This window comes from Marmota flaviventris, chromosome 15 (genome assembly GCF_047511675.1).
Source record: "Marmota flaviventris isolate mMarFla1 chromosome 15, mMarFla1.hap1, whole genome shotgun sequence".
Classification (NCBI taxonomy): Eukaryota; Metazoa; Chordata; class Mammalia; order Rodentia; family Sciuridae; genus Marmota; species Marmota flaviventris.
Genome location: NC_092512.1, coordinates 41,925,267 through 41,950,938, shown reverse-complemented (window position 1 = coordinate 41,950,938; position 25,672 = coordinate 41,925,267). Strand labels below are relative to the sequence as shown.

At 41.5% G+C, this 25,672-nt stretch overlaps 1 protein-coding gene across 1 annotated transcript in view; it reads right to left on the bottom strand.

Moving 5' to 3' along the window:
* The window catches only part of Cdh17 (cadherin 17), a 29,445-nt gene extending 6,389 nt beyond the window's left edge, over nucleotides 1-23,056 (bottom strand). The window contains exons 1-9 of the mRNA XM_071602427.1: nucleotides 23,000-23,056; nucleotides 20,260-20,391; nucleotides 19,816-19,966; nucleotides 17,737-17,952; nucleotides 14,302-14,378; nucleotides 12,238-12,429; nucleotides 6,384-6,628; nucleotides 2,563-2,693; nucleotides 205-441 (exon numbers count right to left, since the gene is read on the bottom strand). Of these exons, the coding sequence (XP_071458528.1) occupies nucleotides 205-441; nucleotides 2,563-2,693; nucleotides 6,384-6,628; nucleotides 12,238-12,429; nucleotides 14,302-14,378; nucleotides 17,737-17,952; nucleotides 19,816-19,966; nucleotides 20,260-20,391; nucleotides 23,000-23,056 (1,438 nt within the window). The remainder of the gene's footprint in view (nucleotides 1-204; nucleotides 442-2,562; nucleotides 2,694-6,383; nucleotides 6,629-12,237; nucleotides 12,430-14,301; nucleotides 14,379-17,736; nucleotides 17,953-19,815; nucleotides 19,967-20,259; nucleotides 20,392-22,999) is intronic.
* Nucleotides 23,057-25,672: the final 2,616 nt, after the last annotated feature.

Here is a 25,672-nt window from a genome sequence, read left to right as displayed (position 1 = left end):
GGGACACAGTTTGACAATTTCTCAACTGACTTAGCCATTCCATTCCTTGCTATTTAACCAAGAAAAAAAATGAAATGACATATCCCTACAAAATACTTGTGCATAAATGTTTCTTTCTGGAACATGGAAGCAGATCTGTGTTGAGGCAAAAACTTCATTTCATCATCTATCAATGTTTTCCTCAATAGAGTTTTGACAACTCACCATTGATTTTGGAAACTTCCCAATCATTTAAGTTTTCACTGCCAAGGGCAAATGTAAACTGGGGACCCCGAAATGACTGCTGGTCATCATCAGTGGCCTCAAAAATGACACTTCCAGGTGCAGTGAGAGGATGGCAGATAAACAGGCCCGTGTAGTCCTTGACGAGCCGTGGGGGGTTGTCATTCACGTCCATGAGAGTCAGGTGGAAATTCGATGTGGACTTCAAAGATGACCCACCTAAGAAATTTAATTATTGGAATATGGTATCAGCATGCTCATTTTCTTCTCAGTAACAAAGAATATTTCTTTTTTTAAAAGGCATTTTTTAATGTCTAATGAGGTATAGAAAGAAACTTTTAGTAATAAAACCAAGCTTTTGATTCTAAAAGTTCTGTGCTGAATGTCACATTTCAAAATATTTAAAAAAAAAAAAACCTATATATTTACGGGTGAGAAGACTGAGGTTCAGAAGTTGTGTGGCCCACCCAAGCTCACACAGCTAGTGAGTGGTAGAAAGGCTTCCGATCCAGGAGTCTAATGCCCACAGCCTTCATGACTCCTTACCACTACTTAGGCATAAAAGTCCAGTTTTCTAAGCCTCAGTTCTTCTGCTGAGAAACATGTAGCTTTGTGAGAATCTCACATGTGTGTGAATGTTCTAGAACATAGAAAAGTCTGCACAAATATTTATCATGCTATAGAGATGAAAAACATGTCCTCTGCTGCATGGCCAGTTGGTAGCTGTGTGATCTTGGTTAAGTTTTTTAATTTCTCAGTGCATTGGTCTCCTTGGCCATGAAATGTGGTCCGCTGTAGAACCTTCCGATGTGTTACATGAGGAGTAAGTTGTTATGCTAAGTGCGTGGAAAGGGACAATGGGTGCAATGTAAACATGGATCATCTTTTCCCTGCCATCAAACAAGATTCCAGAGTTTCCCTCTGCTTCAGTTCCAGTAAGCCCTGTTTTCTTGACCCTTCTCTGATTCCAGGAAAGCCTGTTTTCTAGCTTCTCAACTGTCTTCTACACCCTGGCTGCTCTGCACCAGAGAAAAATCCCCTGGTGTTCTTGAAGTCATTTTGTCTGTTTACTTTGTTTCAGTGCCAGCAACTGAAAATGGAACGGGGTTTTGGACTGTGGTCTTGAATCCTGAGACTTATAAAATGTGAGAAGCCCTTCGAACACATAGAAGTGAAGTGTTGATCCCCAGGGCATGACGTAGGGGAGCATGAGGCATAGGAGCTCCGCCAGAAACTTCCTGCTGATTAACGGGGAGCTTTTAAATCAAGAGTTAAATGTATACAATGAGATCGTGGAATGCACTCAACCCGAGGCGAGGGACAGGGCCCGTCCACTCGCACGTTCGTTCCAAAGTTGGCACTCAGTTCTGCATCTCTGCCTGCTTCAGTTTAACTTGATTGCTGTGATTTTTCTTCTTAATCTTTTCACCTATGTGGTCCATTTCTATGATTCCCTTCTCTGTTCCCCATTCCAGCCTCCAAACTCAAGCTTCACATTTTTTAAAATGTATTTATAGTCTAAAGCTATATTTAGTAGTAATTTGTTCAATTCTCTTTTTTTGGTAAGCAACACTGATATCTCTACTAGTTAATTACAGCATCTGATCTGCATAATTCCTACAGTACATTGGAAAAATTCATTTAAATGCACAGAAACTCCAATTTTAGTCACCAGCCTTATCACTCACAAATATACTATTTCTGTTTACTTTCATCTTACTCTTGAAAACCCCCTAGAATTCAACATTCAGAACCAGTGGGCAACACCTATCAACCACAATTGAATTAAATGGATGCAAAGATCATGTAGAGATGGCTCAAGCATCCTGAGCATATCTGTGCAATAGTCTTCTTTCAAAAGTTCACCCTGTTTCATCACAACAGATACCCTGGCCTCCCCCAACCTACTGAAGCAGAATCTCCAAAGGTGGACTCCTGGCTCTCTATTGCCAAGCTTGCCTGGTAATTCTGATGCATATCAAAGCAGAAAGAATTCCATAAAACATTAGAAGCAGAATTTCACAAAGGATAAAACCTGAGGAGCTACAATGTAAGCCTCAAGGACAAGTCAGAGGACCACTGGTCTGACTTGGCTCCCAGGAGACATCTACAACTCCTACTTTGGAGCCCCCAAAGAGACAGCAACATCCCTGAAGCCCGGCCAGCCTTCAGGGACACAGCTTGTTTCTGCCTTTAACAAAACCAGAGAGAGGGGAGTGTTCCTACACTTTGTCCACTTCTAGTTGTTCCAGTATGGTGAGTTTCTCACTCTTTTCAGTTTTATTGCTCATTTCTATTGATGCATCCCGCCCCCCCCCCCACCCGATTTATTTTGCTTACCTACTTCAGTGGCCACGACTTGTACCTGATACACACTTTCTGCTTCCCTGTCCAGCGGAGCCACACTAAAGATCTCACCAGTGACAGGGTCAATTTTAAGCCAACCTCTTGTGTCGCCGCTCAGTGAATATCTTCATAAAATGAACAGAGCAGAAAGCCGCATGACTATGCGTCAAAAGAAAGTTTGCACACTGCCACACTATGTCTACATTATTACTAGTATATTTACACCATTAAAAGACTATCTCATCTTTTGAATTGCAATATCACATCTTTCAAAGGATTTGCTCATCCTTGCAAAGTGGCGTTTGCTTTTTAGGAAAGGTCTAGTTGCAAGTGTGGCAAGAACATTTTATACATTCCTGGTAATCAAAGAACACAAGTTAAAGCAACCTGGAAGCAGATTTTAAAATCTCTCAGCAAATTGCCCCCTCTAAGGAAACCGGAGCACCCAGTGATGGAGACATTGGGTAAAATGGGTAGAAAATCATAGACTGCTGGTGACACCATGAATCTCTCATTCAAGAAACATCAGTTGAGAGCTTACCATCAGGCAGCACACCAACAGAGGGTTTATGCCAGTGGAGGAGGCTGACACAGAAACAGGTAATTACCAAAAAGTGTGGTAAATACAATGGAAGGGGTCCACTGGCATCTCAGGAAAATTTATGGCAATCTGAGAAGTCTTCTCTGAAGGTGATGTTAAGACAGGCAAGAAGGGTGCTTCAAGCAGGACAGGTTGCACAAGCTAGAGCAGAGAGGCCAAGGATAGCTTGCTGTGTGAGACGCAACAGCAGTGCTGGAATACACACTGAAGCAGGGGATGGAAAGAGATGAGGCCACAGATTTGAAGGTTGTCCCAGAGGGAGGGGAGGGCGACCATCCTATGGTGGTAAGTGGAAATGGAACCCATTGGGAGAGGTATGAAAGACGAATGTGCGAGATAAGCCCCGAATCACAGGAAGACCAATGAGTACAACACATCAAATCCACAGAGATGTGCATATATTTAGACCAAATACTCTCTCTCTCTCCTGGAACACTTACCTAAACCTGTGATAGAAGTTAAAAAAATTAAATGCTCACATATATTCAAAATATTTTCTATGATGAAAAATGCTGAAAACAGCCAACTTGTCCAGGAATAAAAAAATGATCAAAATTCTGCTTAAATTTTTCCCTTTTAAGTATACTGTATATGCCAACCACAGTTACATGGGTGCTGAACAAGAAATCCTCTGTATTTGGATTTCACTGTGAAAGAAGTGAGAACTTTTCTGAGGGCTTGGAAAGAGGAGTTGGGTGATTTGGCTTGCTTTTTTAAAAATATTATTAGGTACGCATGATATTATATATATAAAATGTCAAAATTTATTCTAATGTATACATATATTATGGATTATAATTTCTCATTCTTCTGGTTGTACATGATGTAGAATTACATTAGTCGTGTAATCATATAGGCAAATAGGAGAGTAACTTCCTATTCATTCTACTATCTTTCCTATTCCCATACCCCCTTCATTCCCCTTTCTCTAATCAAAAGTACTTCTATTCTTCCCTATTCTCCCTTACTGTGAAGTAGCATCCCCATATCAGAGATAACATTCAGCCTTTGTTTTTTGGGGGGATTGGCTTATTTCACTTAGCATGATATTCTCCAGCTCCACCCATTTACTAGCAAATGCCATAATTTCATTTTTGTTTAAGGCTAGATAATATTCCATTGTGTATTTATGCCACATTTTCTTTATCCATTCATCTGTGGAAGGGCACCTAGGTTTGTTCTGTCGTTTAGCTATTGTGAATTGAGCTGCTATAAATATTGATGAGGGTGTGTCACTGTAGTATGCCAATTTTAAGTCCTTTGCATATAAACCAACAATAAATGCTGGTGAGGATGCGGGGAACAAAGTACACTCATACACTGCTGGTGGAACTGCAAATTGGTACAACCACTATGGAAATCAGTATGGAGACTCTCCAGAAAACTTGGAATGGCTTGCTTTCTTTAAAAGCTCACTGTGACTGCAGAACAGTACAGGGGATGGTAGGAGCAAGGGTGGCTTCAGAGCTGAGAGGTCAGTGGCTTAGTACCTGTCGGAGGGAGTGAGAATCATTAGGATTCTGGGTATATTTCAACAAAAGAATCTATTACATTTTCTGATGGATTCTAAAATGTATGGAGCTGGAGAATTAAATTATCCAAGCCAAAACTTGAGGCATCCCTAATTCTTATTACTTGCATCTGAACGGACTGATCATTCCTAAGATACTCTTTTCATTTGTCCTTCAGGACCATGTCTTGCCCAGTCTCCCTCACTGACCTCAACTACCCAACTGCAACTTCCTGGTATGTAGATGCTTTCCCTGATCCATCAGAGAAATGTTCTTAGTTGTTTTAGTTTTCTCCCCCCTTAAAAACTAAAATTTTTGTTCACTCGTTTTGGACCAACGATTTTTATAGCATTTTCAGGAAGGAGGTAGAAGCATTTGTTAGACAATACATCATGGCTGTATAATTTATAAATTTTTCTCCCCAGTATAATCTGTGACTGATAGTATAGCATAGATACTGTGCTTTATATCTAGAACCTGTTTCTTTCTCTCTTTACAAAACTGGAGAAGTAGAGTGTAAAACAGCAGATGCTAACTTTTCTCCTAGCTTTGGTTTGAGTTTGTCCCCCAAGGGTTCATGTATTGGGAGGTAGGGTCTTTGGTCAGTGGGGCAGAGTGAGAGATCCTTGGGTCAACTGGCTAGTGCCCTCAGAAGGGATTGTGTAACTCCGTCTGTCCAGCTTCCTACCAGGCAATATGATGTCTTCCCCTCGCACAGGCTCCTGCTGATGTGATATCAGCCATGAGGCTCTCAGCAAAGCCCAGCCAATGCTGGTGCCATGCCCTTGAACCTTCCAAACTATAAAGTTAGCCTGCCTCAGGTATTTGGTTATGGTAATAAAAAATGGACTAATGTAGGCCATGACTGATAATCCAAAAAGATCTTAAAATTCATTCTAAATACCTAAAGGACAGCTCAATGGAATGAATGATTACCCTCAGAAATTTAGAGAAACATGGGAAATTGTCATTTATAACCACATGCATATCAGTTAAGTCACACTAGTGGCAAAACCAATATTTGTTATGCTCTAGCTACAGAAAATGTCATACAGTAGAAGCAAAAGATCCACGTTCAAGACCTCTCCATATGCTTAACTGTACGATATTAAAGACTATACCATTTAGTTATATATATATGTACATATCTTGAGCAAATGATCATTGCACATGTTTAAGGCAAATCCATATGAGTCCTATTCCACTTTTTAAAAAATGACTGAGCACTGCTAAGATGGAAATTTTTAACACATTTTGTTTAGCTACCTCACCTTGAGCATTGGCTCCTCCATGGGTGGGGTATGGAATGCGTTTTGCTGCCTAGACAAGGTCTCTAGAAAGCCTAAGAATGTAAGCGTCCTGCAACCAGAAGATTCTCTTAACTACCTACAGTGGCCTTATCTGTTTAGTTGGGCTTTTGCTTCCTTCTATTTCAGGCTGGAACCTCTTCCCAGCCTCTGTGACTGGCTTAGACACAGGGCCTGGCTCTGGCTCACCCAGTGTGTAGGAGGTGAAGTTCACGCCTTCCACTCACCAGCCCTTGGCTGGAGCCAAACCTGTTGTTGCCTGGTCAAGGCCACAGACCTGCCTCTGGCTGCTGGGTCAGGAGACAGCCCTGGAGCCAGTGCAACTTCCCCTCCCTCCTCATCCCCTTTGGCTGTGGTTGCCCCAGGCCACAAGGCCTACCCAGCCCTATTTTGTACCTGATGTTCAGACCCTCAGGATCCCTGGCAGTCACGTTGCCCACTTTAGTGTTAATGGCAACATCCTCTCTGACTTTTGCTTGGAATACATCCTGGGAAAATACGGGTGCTTCATTCACATCTGTTAAAATAAGCTTGAACGAGGCAAAAGAGCTCGCGTTGTACGTCACACCAGATACAAGAGGCTCAGGGTTTTCTGCTTTGAACACAATGTTGGAGAAGGCTGCCGTTTCAAAATCAAGAGGCTGGAGAGAGAGAAAAAAGAGGGGTTATATTCCATACCTTACAAGGATCATTCCCTCTAAACCTTTAAAAATCTCATACAGAGTAGTAGTTCTTCAATCCAGCATCAGTTGTTCTGCCTCTCAGAATAGTAGAATCATGAAAAAGTCTTACCTGCAGAGTTTCCAATATGCTAACGTGCATTGTGACTTTCCTCAAAGGCACTCAGCCCTGGGAGACTTCATTCATTCACCAGAAACTTATTCATTTTCTCAAGACAGTTCTCAGAGGACGGTTTGTAAAATGCTACAGAGATTCCTACTTTGTATGGAGAAATCTTTCCAGGTGACCTCAGGACCCAAGTTCCCAAATAAAAGACTTTAAACTCGGGGAGGATGGGAAAAGAGAGCAGGTAAAATAGATAGATGATTTGCTGTCTTTCCAGGCCGTACCGGATGCGACCAGGAACGGAAATCAAGAAACCAGTTTCAGTTTAGGATGAAGAAGAATTTAGCAGGTAGGATTACCAATAATAGAAAGAGCTGCAAATGGTAAGTTCCCAGCTCTGGAAGTTTCCAGGCACAGGCTTAACAACATGTGGCAGTTAGCACAGAAGAGAAAAAAGAAAATTATCATATAAGCATATAGTTCTATGGGACCTGTATGGTCTCTCTCAAAGCAGGGTCTCCAAGAACCTATAGGGGAATTCTCCTGCCAAGTATAGACAACCCCAGCTGAGGCCTTCTTAACTAGGCTACAGCGGTGGCTGAACCCTCTTGGAGCTAAAATCTAAATATTTTTCTGTAATGTATATGTCTTTTTTGGAGAGGAGGAACTTTATGATTCTCAAAGGGACCCCAAAGTATGAAGGAACCAATGACCAACAGATCTATCTTGGGTAATGGAAACTGCACTACACTATTCACTTTTCCAAGATTTCTTGATGAACTGACCTTAAAAACAAATTAAAATTAAAAATTAAGGTTTAACACATGCAATATCTTTTCATGAAGAGAAAAACTGAAGTGGGATGGCACTGGCCAGCTGCCCTTCCAAACAACTGAAGCTATTCTTCCCCTCCACCAGGGTTTGGCTCAATGGTGTCCTCCTCATGTCTTCCCTGATTATTACCCTCTAACTGTACCTAAACCAGGATTCTAATGGTTAGTGAGGATCCAAAAACACTAAACAGTTTTCTAAGAGGAAGAATTATGTTCCTCCTCACCTCCCACCTCATCCCTGACATGCAGTAGCTGTAGTATGTTGGTCAGGATATGCAGTGAGAAGAAAGGTTTGGGGCTTGAGGGCTCCAGTGGAAAGGAGACTCTGGAGGCCATTCCTTCCTTCTAGAAGCCCTTATCCCCATGCACAACTATGCCTTAGTTTAGGGCAATGAGAAGACTGTCTTGTGAAAGAGGAAGAATTATGTAACTCATAGTCATTTGAGATAGAAAAAGCACTGACATTTTTTTAAATTATATAAAATTCTATAAGCCAGCCAGGGTGTGAAAGGGGTTGTTCCTAGAAATAAGCACCTACTATCTGCAAAGAATGGCCCCTTGATGACCTCTTGATCACTGCACATATCCGGTGGGACCCTCACTTAGAGGCTCATGATCTCCCCATCTCAGGGCATGATGCTAATGGTATCCAACTGAAATATAGCCCTGGTAGATGCAGAAGGAAGGTCCCAAAGTCAAGACTAAAGGACAAAAATAGATGGGACTTGAGATTCATCAACCACCCTACCATGTGGGCTAAGGACACACTCTTTGTTCCTTATGGGTACAGTCAAGCCCAGTCTCAGGCAGGTGGCAGAGGAGGCCTGTCCATCCTCACCACCCAATGGATCTTCAATCTCCCGACTGGCTTTTCCATACTATCTCTATAGTCCAAGAGGCAAAGGGATAAAGAAATGAGAAAGTATTTCTGCAAGTGGGAAGCAGCCAGTTACCAGAATAGAATGTGTGAGACTGAGAGGAGACAGAGATGGCTGTGTACATCAAGGCAAAGAGCTGGGCCTTTGATTGTCAAGGTCAGATTCCCATCTTAGAAAGATGGCTCTAGGAGCAATTGCATGAGGGCTGGGTTCAAACCAGGGAATGGACAAGAGTCAGGAGACAGTATCAGTGCCCCTTATACATTTAAGGAATGGGAGGGACTAATGACAAAGGAGCAGCCTGACACTGGCTATTCCATCTGCTTTACTTCCACACTTGAATAACGCCCAACCAAATCTGCCAGGGAAAGAATTAGAAATGAAAGGTACTAAATTAGCAAATGATAATTCAGCAAAGCGAAATCGGGGCCAAGTCTCATCAAGCCACACTATGGCCTTTCATGACAGGGGATGTGCGGCAAAGTCACGTTAAGAGACCATCACAGCCTTTTGGGATGCACCCATCAGGTAAACTAAAACACCTGCTCCTGTCACAATGTGTCTGAGGGGTCAAGCCAGTGATTTAGATGCAACATGGAAAAAAAGGGCTGAGGAAGAAGAGCCGAGATGGGGGATATTTAACATTTTCACCCAAGGCGGGAGATGAGAAAGCGGGCACATTAGGTGACACTGGAACTGGTTAAAAAAATAGTCATGAATCAAGAATTCAAAAGTACCAGCCACAATGGAGCAGGGACAAAAATCTGCATTTAAAAATTCAAAGCAAAACCCTGAGTTTCAAGGAAGGGGGTCCCAGAAGAGGTATGATGACCCAGGCAGGGCTCAAAGAAATGTCCTTCCTGATCAACACCTGCTTAGCCCCAGAGCCATGAATTTCTGCAACTTGCTTAATCTGAAGAATCGCTTGGGGCATTGTCAAAACTCTTGGTTTCCAGGCTTTCCCTGGAGAGGCTGAAGCAGCAGTCCCTGGCATGCCATTCGACTCTTAAATCAGGCAAGTTTGGTCCCCTTAGGCAAGAGGGAAAGCACACCTGTCAACAGATTCCCAGCTCTATTCAATCAGAATTAAGGTAGTGCCAGACATTTATATAGTTGGCTACATGCAGGATGCTGTGTGAAAAGCTCTATATGTATTTTCACACTTCATTCTACAATATCCTTATGAGACGGTGCTACCATTTTACCCATTTTTATAGAATGGAAAACTAGAGGACTGCAAGGTTACATCATTTGGTCAAGGTCACAAGTGGCAATGCCAGGCCTTGCAGAAATCACTTCCTGAGAGGACTCAGAAGCCTAGGCCAAATTCCCAGCTCTGCCATTATGGGGAAGCCTGACATATTACTGTGAACTTGTCTATATAACAGGGCTTACTCCTGCCTCCTGCCTCCTCCCATCAGGGGCAGTGTGAGAAGTACAGGGGACAGGATCCTTCATGAAGGAAAATGATGGAAGTTGTCAGGCATGAGTTCCTCAGTGAAATTTCCTTGTAATTCAGAGAAGAAAAATCTCCCCCAGGATAGAGCTCTCTAGGGATTAAGGGAAGATAGTGACCTGCCTACCTTTAATTCAGATAATAGAATTCTGCCTCTGATAGGTTTCTTAATCATAATTCTGAGAACTGGGGACATCTCAGTGACACAATGTTTGTCTAGCATGTGTGTGCGTAGTGCCTTGATGGCTTCATAGAAACACAGAAATAAGACTAAGGCCTCCTTAAGAAACCACATTATGGAGTCTTTAATTTAAAACACTTTGGCAAAAACAGTAGGAACGCCCATATTAGTCACTTTTTCTGCATTCTGTGGGCTGACATTTGGTGTCTCCCGGTCTAGAATCCACACCTGAGGGTTGGTTTTTACTCAGCATTGGAAACATCTTAATTTGAGGTCCATACCCCAGAAATAGCTACTACAGTCCTCCAGCTAGCACCACCTCAATCAGCACTGGAAGTCTTGTTAATTTGCAAAGTGATCTTACAAGAGATTGTCTTAGTGATACTTTTGCTATTAAAGATCCTTAGTCTGGCTGAGCATTGTAGCATATGCCTGTAATCCTAGCAACTCATGAGGCAGGAGGATCACAAGTTCAAGGCCAGCCTCAGCAATTCAGTGAAGTCCTAAGCAACTTGTTAAGGCCCTATGTTAAAAAAAAAAAAAAAAAGTAAAAAGGACTGAGGATGTAAGCACCCATAGGTTCAATCCCTAGTACAAAAATAAAAATAATCCAAAATAAATTCTGAGTTTGGTTACAGAGACGGTCTCTCTCTTGGGACTGGGTCTGTAGCCCAATGGTAGAGCAAGTGCTCAACATATGAGGTCCTGGGTTCGATCCCTAGCACTGCCAAAAACTAAAAACGGCAACAAAAAACTTTCAAAGACTGCCTCTCTTGAGTTTTGCCAACAGGTGCATACATCTTTGGCTGGCCCAGCAGCTTGTACCGAACAGTGTTCCAGGGCTCTAGTTCTAGATCTATTCTCAAGATCACCTTCCTTTGCATGGTCAGACAACTCCTACTGCCTGAGTACTGTTATCACAGTGTCCAAAGGACAGAAAGCTTGGACTTCTGAGGCCCAAACCACAGGTTGAATAATTGTGATGTGACTGTTAATTATATACAGGAAAGATTTCAAGTGCTCCTTCAGTTAAGCAAAATTTATTGAACTGCACTATATGCTAGGCAATATTCTAAACATTTGAAATACAACCACATACAGAATAAGGATGTTTGGTCAGAGGCCTGCTCTACTGTAATAAACCAGCTCATGTCAAGACTGCATGGGAGGCTACCAAAGCTCTCACCTACCACAAAAAAAATTGAGATTATCAACTTCTCCCTAGAAGTGTCCATTCACCAAAAGTAGCCAGATTAGCTTAGGTTGGTTCACAATAAGCCATCCTAAAAAAAATGCTGATAATGTGGGAATCATTCTTGTTGAGATGGGTAGGTCTCTATCTTCCCTTAGATCACTAGAGAGCACTGGTCCTGGGGGAGATAAAGCTGCCCTTGTCCTATATAAAAGAGGCACACCAACATGCTGCCTAGCCACCCACTCAGACACAGCCTTCTGCTTTCCTTCTGAGATTCTTTGTCTCCAGACAGAAGAAGAGAACGTAATGGCGTCTTTTTCAATGTCGGCCTTTCACAGAATGCTGGACTTCCACTAATCCAAACACAAACCTCTCCGCTGAAACCCAGTGCAGCCTTTGTCAGAGGAGGGACATATGACAACAATGTCATCGGCATTCTGAGATGCAGTCCCAGGCTTGATTCAGCACTAGCACTTTTCCCTCTTTGAAATAATTTCATAGAAAATGAACTGAAGCATTTAGTCTTTATTATTAGCCTTAACTTGCAGTTTTCCTTTATTCTGGCTCAAAACTGTCCTCCAGAACCTTCCTTTACAGCCTCCAGCCCACTATACTGCAATCCTTCTGCAGTCAGCCACTCTTGCAGATTCTCTATTGCTGTACCTCTGGGCCTTTTTAATTATAAGTATTCTCTGTCTCCCCAAGGAAGGCCTTAAGTGTACTGGATGACAGAGTACTACTGACAAATGAGTCATCTTGTGAACCTGTCACGTAGACTAAGGAGAAGAGGAATAACTCTGCCAAGAGTCTACCACCATGCCTGAGAGGTCACTGCAAATGTGTCCCCTTTGCTGATGTCTTCACACAATCGTAAGTAAATTAATACACCAAAAAAGACAAATGCATTAAATGGCCATTTACCTTTTTGATTGTGACATATCCTCTATTGGTTTGGGGATCTGTGTCAACCCCCAGTCTTCCTTCACTGTCTCCTTGTATAATCCGATACAGGATTTTAGAACTTCCAGTAAATGGCTCATCAGCATCAGTGGCTTGAATGGTTAAAATGATGGTCCCAACCGCTGTGTCTTCAGAGAGAGTCACGTTTCCATACTGTAGAGGAAACAAATAATGAGAATGTCCTTGGCCATCAAGCATAGTTGCCCAAGGGCAAACTTGTCCCTGATTTCAGAGTGGACACAAGTCATAGTTTGTACTGACATTTACCAACCATGTTTTTCCTATTGATGAATATGTTGTGTTTGATTTTAACAGTCATATTCATGAACCAATACCCATGGTACAGAGTACATTTCAGAGACCCACTGGCAGGATTCCCAGACAGAATCTCACTCTGATATCCAATGTTGAATAACCGTCATGATATTTTAATAGCAATAATAAATAGCTACAATATATTGAGTACCTACAATGTGACAAGCACTCTGCATCTATTAATTTTGTTCATTAATTTATTTTAATGTATTTCATACATTATTTTAATTCTTAACCAAGGAGTAGAGCTTAAGAGCTTGAACTTGGGAGTCTACATACTGGGTAAACTTGCCATTTGTTAACTGAAGGACCTGAAGCAAATTACCTCCCTTGAGTGTCAATTTGATCATAAGTTTAATGGGGACAGTAATAGAATCTATGTCATGCTTGCTGTAGGTATTAAGAAAGATAATAATGCATCTAAAGCCCCTGAATATCTGGTACATAAGTAGGACTCGAAAAATGTAAGAAAGGTAGCTATGTTATCTCCCTTTGACAGAGGAGCAAAGGATTGGACAGGTTAAACCCACCCAGAATCAGGATTCAAACCCCTGTGTCTCCAACTCCAAAGGCGATGCTGTTAGTCACTGGCGTGAACCATTCCCTAAGTCCCTGAAACTTCCCCAGGTCATCTCTCCTGATCTTAAAGACGTAACTGGGAGGATCACCACAATGAAGGAAGCATATTCTCTCCCCATAGCCAGATCTGCATTTCTAAGCTTTTGAGACATCCAGAGCAGAATTTTTACCTTCAATCTAAATATTGTCTAGATGAAATGCAGGGAAATCACAATATTGGGAAAGATAAAAATGCTCAAGAAATGGAGCCTGAGAAAAAAACCCGTTCTTTATTTTATACTTGCTTAACCTTGCCTCTTGTCGAGTTCAGTCATACCTCTGACCATTCCAACCCCCATCATACATCAATCCCCTTCTTTGTCACAGCCTTGTCCCTATTTTGATTTATGAACATCATGAGAAGGCTCTGGGCCGCCTCATAACTGACTTCAAACCTATCAATCTAGCCAAATGGGTGTCTCTATCCTTCAAAATAAACAGACATTCCTTTGAAGGGAAGCAGTGGGAAAATCATCAGCAAATCTCATGCCTGTATTAATGACAAAAAACAGTAATTTGCATTTTTCTTGATGTCTATATTGAGCTTTTCTTTATGCCCAATTCTCTTCCTAACTCTTGCCAATATCTCGAGCACATCTTTTTCTTCCATTTAATCCAGACATTCAATTCTTCTTTCTCTTACCCAAATATTGCAAAGTGAGTTAAGTCAACAGTATTCCCAAAAATTAAATTTGACTCAAAAAACAAATTTTGGCTTGGTTGAGAACTACCAATAATCTACTAATTGTCCAGTACACACACACAAAATCTACAACAATAAACGGCAAACAACCACTCAATTCCTTTCAGTTTGACAAAGATTGTGGTTGTAGTTTTTAGGCAGCTCTTTGAATAAATGAGCTGTTGGCAGGAGTTGATAAACATTCGTTCCCAGATCCTGTAACAATGAATGTTATTGTTCCCTAAAGATTTTCACTAAAGATGGTGCCTGTGTTTATTACTGGTTCACTGACCAAGGCTACCTGTCAGGTCTGATATGTTCCTTAACTATAATCTGTGCTTCTATCCCAGAAGTCGGGATTTAGTAACATGGACAAAGCAAAGAAAAAACAAATGGTCTCAACTACTCACATCTGACTTTTCAAAGATGGGAATCTGATCATTGATATCAATGACATTGATTTGCACAAAACAGGAGGTCTTGAAACCTGAAAAACAGTCATATCACAGAAATTTTCATTGCAAATCATGCATTAAAATCAGAAACCTGTAAGGAAAAATTGGCAAGAGACGTGACAACCGTAGCCAAAATTTCACAACTGACATGCAATTTGTGTGGAAAGAGGATGGATGCTCTCTGTTCCCCACCTGCACCCTCAGGCATGGGAAGTGTGCGCTGAAGAAAAACCAAACAGAAGTTCTCCTGGGCTTTCCATCGCCCTCCACCTGCTCTCACCCTAGGGAAGGCTTGGCCCTGAGGAAGATGGTTTTTTCTGGGAAGAGCAGCCACCCTTTTCTGACTAGCGAAATATAAGCCGTCTTCAGTGTCCTGTGTAAAACTATCATTCCAGAAAGCCTTCTTGAGGCATCCCAGGAGTCGTCTTTCCTTCTTGAAGCAGTTCTGTCCTACATCAGCTCTGTCCCCTGGGATGGGAGATTCAAGGGCACCAACTCCCTCCCCTCCAAGTCAGGGAGAAAGTAGTACAATTATCCAAAGGAAGCTATGAGATAACTTGTGGAACCCTGAGGAAATGGCACAGGCTTTGAGGTGTGGAGCTGACAAGCCAAAGACCCCGTCAGACAGCAGGTAGATCCTAGATCCAAAATCATCATGCAGTGAAGGTGGGGATGGGATGCCCGAGGAGAGAGCCAGAAGGAGAAGCAAAATGACAGGTTCTTCCTAGGGGTTTCAATCCCAGCATACCATAATGGATAATGGTTAAGCCTCTGGTTCTGCGATCCCACTTATCAGAGGTGTGAATGTGGGTGTGTCTCTGTGCCTCAGCTTATCTACCCAAGGTGGATAAGCATAGAATCAAGGTTCTCGTCACAATACAAATTGTTAGTGACGTCCCTGTACCAGGCACCATGTTAAGTGTCTGCTTTACCCATTTCATCTTTACAATAACTTCATGATGTAGTTGCTGTGATCATTCTCATTTAAAAATGAAGGAAGCCAAGGGATACAGAAATGAGGAGCCTCTCCCAAGGCCACACAACTAACTAGTGGTGGGGCCAGGATTCAAATCCACATGCTGCTTTTGTCCTCCCCGTGCACTGCCTGCTCTGAGCTCCCAGGACTGATTTATCAACATCATCAGTGGATGTCACTGCCCTATGGGCAACAGTTGGGTTCTGCCAATGGGAGCCCCCACAGGACTGGGGAAAGGGGCAGGAGGAAAGTGACTGAGGTGTCCCTCTTTCCTGGCTACCAACTAAGGTCTTGCTCTCCTGGGGAAAGCTTCCTCCCTTCACCCCTTCAGGCTTCAAAGCAGTCAAAGCCTTCTTCCCTGCTTCACACCTCCTATTGGTCTCCCTTAGCCCTGCCCATGACCTTTACAAATAATCCTCGTTTAACATGTTTGGTTACTCCTTTTGAGAAGGTCATTCATTTTCTGCTGGGATCTTGACAACTATACACAGGTGGTCTAACTCTAGAGCTTGTACTCCATGCATGGAACAGGATGCCAGGGGTACTTTAATAATAATCTAATTATAAGCAGGCCAACATAAAGTTGGGGCCAGTCCCCCAACATTTGCCGATCCCAGGTCCTGAACTTGCTGGCCCCACTGACTTTGCAAAACCTTTCTTTGGGCCAGCAGTGGGTCTTCCACTTAATCCAGGAGGGCCATTAATATAAAACTAGGTTAATTATAGCCTCAGCTAATTAGTACACAATTGGGCATTAATTCCATCAATACACACATACTTACATATAGATATATATTATAATCTGGTCCATGTTTTCTCTAGATGTACTCATGCACACAAATAAATTTGTAACTTGATTTCTACTTTATACTCCAATAATCTCAAACTACCTCAGGTCCTGATGTCTTTGCAGGTGGGATCCCCACTCCTCAGTAAGTCTTACACTTTTGTAACTTGTCATATCTATTCTTCAAAACTTAGGTCAATGACACTCTTGCAGAAAGCCTTCCCTGCTCTCTCCCTCCTCTGTGAGCTGCCTTGTACATGTCCTTACAATTGATTGATCCCAGAATGAGCCCTCCTTGAGGACACTGGATCTACTTTAGCTGTGTCTCCTCAATACCTTGACCAGTACCTCAAATAAGGTAAATGATAACTGCTGAAAGAATGGATGACTAATAGTGTCAAATTGTCACCTCTTCATTGAGACAGATGGTTTACTATACTGACTTCTGTTGTACTTCTTAACATAGTACTAAACAAATATTTGACTTTCAGTATTTGCCAAATTACTGGGTTCTAAACATTCTGCACTGGGAACCCGCTCACCTCTCCCAGTACATCAACTTCCATGGAAAGGAGAGAGATGTGAAGTGCAGAGTGGAACAATGCTTTTTTTTTCTCCTTGCCTATATAACCAGTGCTATCTAGCATAATAATTACTGAATTCCTTGGCAATCTAGAATTCAGTGCTAATTAACTCAAAGAAGGATTTTCAACCTCCTAGAAGTCTGAGTATCCCAAGAAATGAGTCTCTGAATAAGTATTTCTGCATTTGCACACAATTGTCTAAGTGTATGCTTGAGAATGCAGTTTTCATCAGATCCTCAGAAAGCCTTGTGACCCAGGTATTAAGAACCACTTGTTTTGAAAGTGTACAAAGAGCAGGGAAGAAAGTCTCCTGACACTGTCAAATGACCAACTAGAAGCTGGCAGGAGAAAATAATACCTCCCACTTTCATACACAAAGCCCATGGAGTCTGAAGGCAAGAACTGGGAAATACAATTAATTTCCTCTTATCAGGATGGCTGTAAAATTGTGCCTGGCAAAACTTTCAATGACTAGGATATTGATTGATGATTGCCCTAATGCTAGGCTACAAAATCCAACACTATATTTGTAATAAGGCCTCATTACCCACAGGCTGCCCCACCAGTTATTAAGCAAGGCAGTGATATGAGGATGGGCTCATTTTTAGAGATAATGTATTTTGGACTCCCAGACAGCCATTTGGAACTTTTCTTAGACCACTCAGTGGTCTAGGGTATTCCCATCAGTCTTCGTCCCCGTCTCCTTCAATCAGGGTCAGGCTTACATTGCAGTCTACTGACTCTCCCAGACTTCTGAGTCTCCCTTTCCATTTCTTCTCAAAGGCATCCCCTTCAGGATGTACATTTAGTCCCATCTTGGTGTCTGCTTCTTGGAGGATGCAGAACAACACAACAATGTTACCTGAGCTAGAGCTCTGGCCTTTATGAAAACACCCGCCTCTGTGTTGCATGATTTCACAACGGAAGCAAAGAATTCTTAAATGGCATCCTTCTGTAACGTAGCCAGGCACTGGAGCAGCCCAACAAATCAGAACTGGAAAGAAGGCAGGTATTTGTACTCATGACAGCAGATGGATACTCACCTGGGTCGGACACCTCTACTGTTAGGTTGTACTGAGGAGTATCTCGCTTCTTCAAAGCCTGTTTAGCTAACTGGAGCTTTCCTGTATATTCCTCAACCAGAAAGAGTCCATCTGTGGGAATTTGGGGGGTTTGTGCCACAATTTTATACTTTAAAATACTATTGATAGTGTTTTTTTCATCCATGTCACTGGCAGTAAAGGTCCCAATGCTGCTACCTATGGAGAGAAAAAGGAAGAAATCCATTCATACTGACTCCATTGATTCTACTTAAAAATGGTTTCACAGGATAAGCAGGTTCCTAGAAAACACTGTAAATAATTTTTTGTATAAAGACAAGGATTTTAGGTTTATTTTGGTTTCCTTAACCCTTCCCATAGTGTACTGTGTTGAACACTTTAATTATCAGTTAGCCAGGGCTGCCGTTAACTACCATGGACTAGATGGCTTAAAAGAAATTTATTTTCTTAGTTCTGGAAGTTTGAGTTCAGGGAGTTGACAAGATTGCTTTCTTCTGAGCCTCCTCTCTCCCTGACTTGTAAATGGCTTTTTTCTCTCCCCATGCATTCATATCATCTTCCCTCTGAACATCTCTGTCCTAATTTCTTATTATAACACCAGTCTTAGTGGATTAGGGCCCACCCTAGGGACCTCCTTTTACCTTAATTCCCTCTTTAAATATTCTATCTCCAATATCCTAGTGCCTGGGGAGTCTGAGATAGGAGGATCACAAGTTCAAGCCCAGCCTCAGCAACTTAGCAAGACCCTCAGGAACTTAAGGACCCTGTCTCAAAATAAAAAAGGCTGTAGCTCAGTGGTAAAGTGCCTTTGGGTCCATTCCCTAATCCCCCCAAATATTAACTTTTTAATTTGAAAAAAATTTTTAAAAAGAACCTATCTTCAAATATAACCACATTCTGAAGCACTGGGTTTAGAACTTTAGCATATGAATTTGGGGAGACAACTGCTCGTTCTCCCAGACTTGAGTCTCCCTTACCATTTCTTCTCAAAGGCATTCCCTTCAGGATGTACAGAAAGATAGCAGTAATAGTGTTCCACCCTCAAAATTTATGTCCTCCCCAAACCTCAATACAGGACCTTATTTGGAAATAGGGTCATTGCTGATGTAACTAGTTAAGGATATTGAGATGAAATCATCCTGGATTTAGGGTAACTCATAAGCTGAAATCTTTCATTGTTGTTTAAGAAATTAAATTTTCTTCTTCTGTAATTAAAAAAAAAATGAGTGCTGAGGGAGAAGCCAAGGAGCAGCCAGCAAGCCACCAGGAAAGCAGCCTCTGGGGCAAAGGTGTGTGGTGACAGGAGTGGAGAGACCAAAAGGAAATGGTGAGAATGTCCACAGGCACATGAGCATCTGCCCACAGAAGAGCACAGCCCCAGAAATGAGTCATAAGAGGCTACAGGGCTTTTAAGCCTCTGAAGCTTACATGGCACAACAGGTCAGAACATTCAAGACACATCTGCCTACTCCATGGGCTCAACACTAACGGCAGGAATGAACAAGGGATGTCCTAAGACTCCCAGAAATCATAACATTCTTACAATAGTTGGGACTTCAGTCCCTATGCCAGCCTCCCAAATTATCTGCTGCCTAGAGAGGGAGGTTCAGGGGTCAAATTCAACTCCCATTTGATATTATTTACATTTACCTCAGGATACCTGACTTTCAGTGTAAATGTTTAAGTTTTTAGCAGACTTGATGAGATTTGGTCCTTTAAGTTAATTGATTAGAGGTCAAATAAGATAATTTGTGGAAGAATCTTGCAAATAACACATCCTTATCCATGTACACAGGATACTGGTAAGGTGGTAATGGTGACAGGGAGATAGCAGTAATAGTAGATGGTAGTAATCATTAGTGGGGGTGGTAGTCATAAAAGCTTCAACTTCAGAATACTCTCCGAACAATGCTTGATCTAAAATATTGTGCCCATGTGACTCTCACAGTACATTCAGCCCTGTGCTGTGCCACAGCTGACCACCAAATAAGTCTCTCCACCCACCATTTACCAGACAGAGGAGAAAGACCGCAGAGTTAACACAGGGCGGGCAGCTCTTACCCAGTCCTTCATTCTCCTGGATCTCAAATACAGTCACCGGAAATGGACATGTTGGTGGATTGTCATTAATATCTTTAACTTTCACATGAATTTCCAGTGGGAATGCAAGTGGTTTTCCGTTCTCATCCTTTGCAATGGCGTAAAAAGTGTACTACAATAGGAAGGTCAGAATTATGACAAGACTCCTTCACTGTCCCCTCTAAGAAGCCGAGAAAGTAGCTTTTCATTTCTATTTCATTGACCATCCTGCCCCACCCCCACTTATTTTCAATTTATTTAGAAATGAAGAGGGGGAAGAAAATCAAATGGTTCAGAGGTGCAGGGAATTTGTCAAGTGATTATGTGTCCAGGACACAGATTATTTTTTTAAGAAAAATGGATCTTGCTCCCAAGGGTAAGTGGATGCTGTCTTCTCATCTGTGAAACTCTTCCCATTTTACTCACTGAATCCTTTTTTTCTCTGTCCAAGGGTTGAGTCACATAAATGTCTCCTTCCTGGTCAATTGAGAATGGGAATACTGGCAGCTTGTCTCTGTCAGATAAGGAATAGTGTGCACCTGGCTCATTCCACTGCACCTACAGGGCCCAAAGAGAATCGTGAGGAAGGAAATACTGGACCAAGGGAACTTGAAAGGATATAAACAAATTTCTGGTTCTCAATTTCTGATAACTTTGTATATCAGTAGTTTCCTGTAGTAACCAATACCCATTTTTTCATTTTCAACCTAAAGTAGGATCAAAAAAAAAAAAAAGCAAGCCAGAGAATTTTTCTTCTCTAAAGCAATTCTTTATAAATCCCTAAAGAGTTTGTGGGTGGTTCCTTTTAGAACTTAGACTGTGGAGACTTCACCTTCATGAAACATCAATTTAGGAAACATAAATGAACTTTGTAGTAGTTATCTGAGAATCACACCATGACCCATGATGAGCTTCTAAAACTCACCAAGGAAGATAAGTAATAAGAGACACTTTAGACTCTTCTCTATGAAGTTAGTTAAGTAAGACAAATGATATGTAAAGGCACACTCCTCCCCTGACTTATTTAGTCTTCAGGATTAGAGTGAACTGCCCACTGTAATTGTAATTGAAAATAAGTGGGGTTGGGGCAGTGGGGTTGGGGCAGTTGTTCTGCAAACAACCTAACAAAAAATAAACAGACTCCATAGGAAGACCAGTCTACTTGCTTATAGAAGAGCCTCACTTCAGATATTCTGCCGCTACTACTAATATTTATCAAGAGTTTACCACATACCATTCACAATTCTAAATACTTTTATGTATATCTCATTTAATCTTCAAACACTCCTATGAAACGGGGGCCACTGATACACCTCATTTATAGATGAGGAAATCAGTGTGTAAAAAATTAAGATTTTTTTTTCCCTAGGGTCTTAGAGTCAGTTCAAATTTCCACATGAAACTCTTCTCTCAGACCAGCTTGGAAAACCATCAAGGAGATAAATTTATCTCTTGCTAGTTATTTAAGCCCCACCCCTGGTCTGTGCCAAAGACTATATTCCTAGCTCTAAAGTGAGCTGCTCTTATATCCTAAAAGTTCTTCCTATACTTTTTCCCTTGAGTTGTGCCTCTCTACTCTTCTTCATGGGGTTCAGAACACTCAAAGCACTTCTTCTGGGCCTGGAAACAGAGTGTGGCCCTCCAGAATTTCTTTTCTTTGGAAGCCCCAAAAGCAACTAAGTACATGAGTTCTTTTTAGCATTTATGAATCCTCATGGGAATAACTTAAATAATAAACAGACTTTAGGCCAGGCCCCGAATCTGAAATCCTCTTGGTAATAAGTTCTGGCAAGCTTAAGTTGGCAAAGTAGAACCCCTTTTGTTTTTTGCCCTCTGAGGTTAACATTAGTTAATTCAACATTCAATAAATAAAGTCCCTTTTAGGTAAGATAATAGATATGATGGGATGGGCTATCATACTTCAACCCCCTTAACAATAGTCTCATTTTTAAAAAAATCTTCAGGGAAGTACAGATGAGCACTTCTTCATAACATTAAGATCTTTCATTTACTTTTAAAATACTACCTCAATGAATCTTTACAATATCCCCCAAGAGGTGTTATCACCCCCATTTTATTGATGAGAAGTTGGGGGTTGGAAGAGCTCAGCTTGTTCATGATTAGTCATTAAGGGAACAAGAACTTGGTTTCAGTCACCTGCTTCCAACTCCAGGGCTCTCCCCGTAGCCCACGGCTTTCAGGCCATGGAACCTCCTAGACTTCCAGAAAAGATCAGACATTGGTGGGATCCAGACTGGATTTCCAGGAACTGAGATAGGAGGGTCCCAGGGTAAGCACCCCTCCATGGAGGTGGGAAGGAGGACCGTGGACCATTTGAATGGAAGGAAGAAGCAACAGGAGACAGAACAGGGAGTCTCCTAGGAGAAAGACTGCCTGCTCTGACTCTGACCCTTGGCCAGTCCCATCTGTGTCCCTCATCCTCTGAGTCTATTGGGTAAAGAATTTCCCATAAGATTAAACACCAGCTGTCTAAAAATGTTTGCAATCCCAAATTCAAACCATGTGCATGTACATGATGTGTACACCACATGGGACCTGCTCTAAGGCAGCCCCCATATTCTATACTAGTGACAGGGAAGAATAAATAGCCCGTGTGTGTGTGTGTGTGTGTGTGTGTGTGTGTGTGTGTTTTAAGGTTAGGGGAATGAAGTTCTCTCTGAAAGTACAAATTTGTATTTGAATCCAAGTTTTCTACCATGATAAACTCCAGAGGCCTGGGACCAGAAACTATTTGCTTTATGTGTTGCAAAAACATCTCTAATAAATGTATCCGTGAAGACCGTGGGGGTACATAGGTTTCTACAAAGCAAGGATATTTCTGTAGGAGGCACTAGGTGTCCCTGGGTCTACCTGAGTGATTTTGAGGGGATGAGCAGCAGTTGAGTTTTCTTCAATCTCCACCGGTTCTGGTGCTTTCCAAATATTCTCCTTCACATTAATGTCCACAGATGCAGTATCACTGAAGGAATTCTCAGTCTGGCCTCCCATGTCCTGTACTGAGACCACCAGATTGTAGGAAGGATTCTTAACAGGATCCAGTTCCTGAGACCCTACAGGGGAGAAGAGTAGGGGAGAGAAGGAAGTATCTCCGAAGGTGACAGCCCCTTTCTCCGACTCAGTCTTGTGAGAGCATCCCTTGACTTACCTTGTTGGGTAAGTGATATTTCTCCTGTTTTGTTGTTGATCTGAAAGTACATGACATTGTTGACATTAGGAAGCTGAATGACAATCTGATAAAAAAGCTGACCATTGGGAGTGGCTGGGTCATCCAAGTCTGTAGCATTGACATACATGAAGGGTTTTCCTGTTGAACAAAACATACCCAGAAAAGATAAGTGAAACCCAAACCAATTGTAGCCATTTTTTTACCCCCTAAGAAGCAGAGACATGGGGGAAGGGGGCCATGATTCATATCTGTGGGGAAATGAATTTTTATTCTGCTCCCTTCCCCTAAGAGAGGTTTATCAAAGTGTGGGTCAGGGAATTCTGGGAATCCAAGTCTATTTCAAGGATTCTGTGGCACTGAAATTCATGCCTTTGTAAAAATCCATTCAAAGCACAAGATCATTTAATGGATTTTAATGTAAAGGAGTACAGAGTACAAAATAGCTTGATGTAGTTTCATATTCTTTGTTGCAACTAATTTCTTTTCGTAGCAGGTATTAAACCCAGAGGTACTTTATCACTGAGCTATCTCCCCAGCCCTTTTTAAAAATTTTAGGACAGGGTCTCCCTAAGTTGCTTAGGGCCTTGGCAAATTGCTGAGGCTGGCCCTAAACTTGTGATCCTTCTGCCTCAGCCTCCTGAGTCACTGGGATGACAGGCATGTGCCACTATGCCCAGCCACAACTAATCTTTAGGAAACCATCACTTCAAGTTTTGATACCTTACCAAAGATGATCCACAGTTATCTGAAAATACTATTATAATATGCATCTCTTTCCCTACTACATATCTGTGTGACTAATTTTTCTTCACTTATTACTTCAACCCAAAATAGCAGGTGGCAACAGAATGTTGAAACAGCTATGATAACCCAATTGTTTATTAATCCAACCAAAGAAATCTGCAAAGATCAAAACAATGCCACTCCTCTATCATTTTGTCTTGAAAATATAGCTTTCATTAAAATGTTCCTTAACATTCTTTTAAATTATTTAGTAAATCTTTTTTTAAAAAATCTAATACAGTAAATATTGATAGATGTAACCAGTGATGTACTGGAATCACTTTGTGAGAACCAGTTTTGAACTTTCAAAAAACTTAACACACACCACACAAAAGCCCAAGGAACTGAACAGACATTTCATAGAAAAAAATACAATCATCAATCAACAAACATGAAAAAATTTTCATCATCTCTAGCATTTAAAGAAATGCAAATCAAAACTACTCTAAGATTTCATCTCACTCCAATTAGAAGGGCAAACATCAAGAATACAATAATAAGTGTTCGCGAGGATGTGGGGAAAAGGTACACTTATACGTTGCTGATGGGACTACAAATTGGTGCAATCACTCTGGAAAGTTGTATGGAGAGATTCATCAGAAAATTTGGAAGGGAACCACCATTTGACGCAGCTATCCCATTCCTCAGTTTATACCCAAAGGACTTGAAATCAGCAGCTACAGTTACAAAGCCACATCAATGTTTATAGCAACTCAATTCACAATAGCTAAACTATGAAACCAACCTAGAAGCCCTTCAACAGATGAATGGATAAAGAAAATGTGGTTCATATATGCAATGAAATATTACTCAGCCTTAAAGAAGAATGAAATTATTTCATTTGTAGGTAAATGGATGGAACTAGAGAATATCATGCTAAATGAAATAAGCCAGTCCAAAGGCCAATTGCTTTCTCTGATAAGCAGATGCTGTTCCATAGTGGGGGTACAGGGAAGTAGGGAAGAATGAACTTTGTGCAGAGTGGAGTGAGGGGAGGGATAGGAAGGACAGTAGAATGCAACAGACATTATTACCCTATATATATGTATGATTACCCTACCCCTGTGACTCTGTACCATGTACAGTCAGAGGAATGAGAAGTTATGCTCCATTTTTGTACAATGTGTCAAAATGCATTCTGCTGTCATATATAATTAGAACAAATTTTAAAATAATAAAAAATTTTGTGAGTCAATTAGTAGCATCATTGGTAGCTTGAGAGTTTTTATATCCTGGATATTGGCAAATGCCACAAATCAGGGCTTTGTCCCCCAGAGAAATAGCTGTTAAATTCTGACCAAAACATTGGATTTAACCCACATGTCTAAATATTCATTGAAGACTTCAGAAAAATTCAAGAGAATATAAGAGTCCCAGGTACAAAAATTTTGAGAACCACTTCTCTAGAAGATTTTATTATTAAAGAAAAAAAATTAAGGCATGGAGAATTCTACATGGCAGTCTATAGTATGCAAACTCAGACATGGGACAGGGACTGTGAACTGCTCTATGTAATAAAGTGGAAGGAACTTTGCTTCCTAAGTTATTAGTTGTAGGCACTGAAGACTGAGAAAAGGAAAAGATTAACATGAAGGTAGAATTGATGTGAGTCACGGCCAAGAGTCTGAGAACTTGGAAGTTCATCTTTGTTTTGTGCCCTGTTTTTGATGGATGTTACTTCACTGGTGCCTGCTGTATGCACTGATGCCTCTAGGGAGGGCTTCTGTGGAAATGAAGGGTAGAAGGTCAATGGAGCACAGAGGGAAAAATGAACCATCACTGGGACATGAAGGTAAGAGAAGAAAAGGAACTGGGACCCCACAGTGACTATGATCATGGAGGTTCTTGTAAGCGTATTGGAGAATGGGT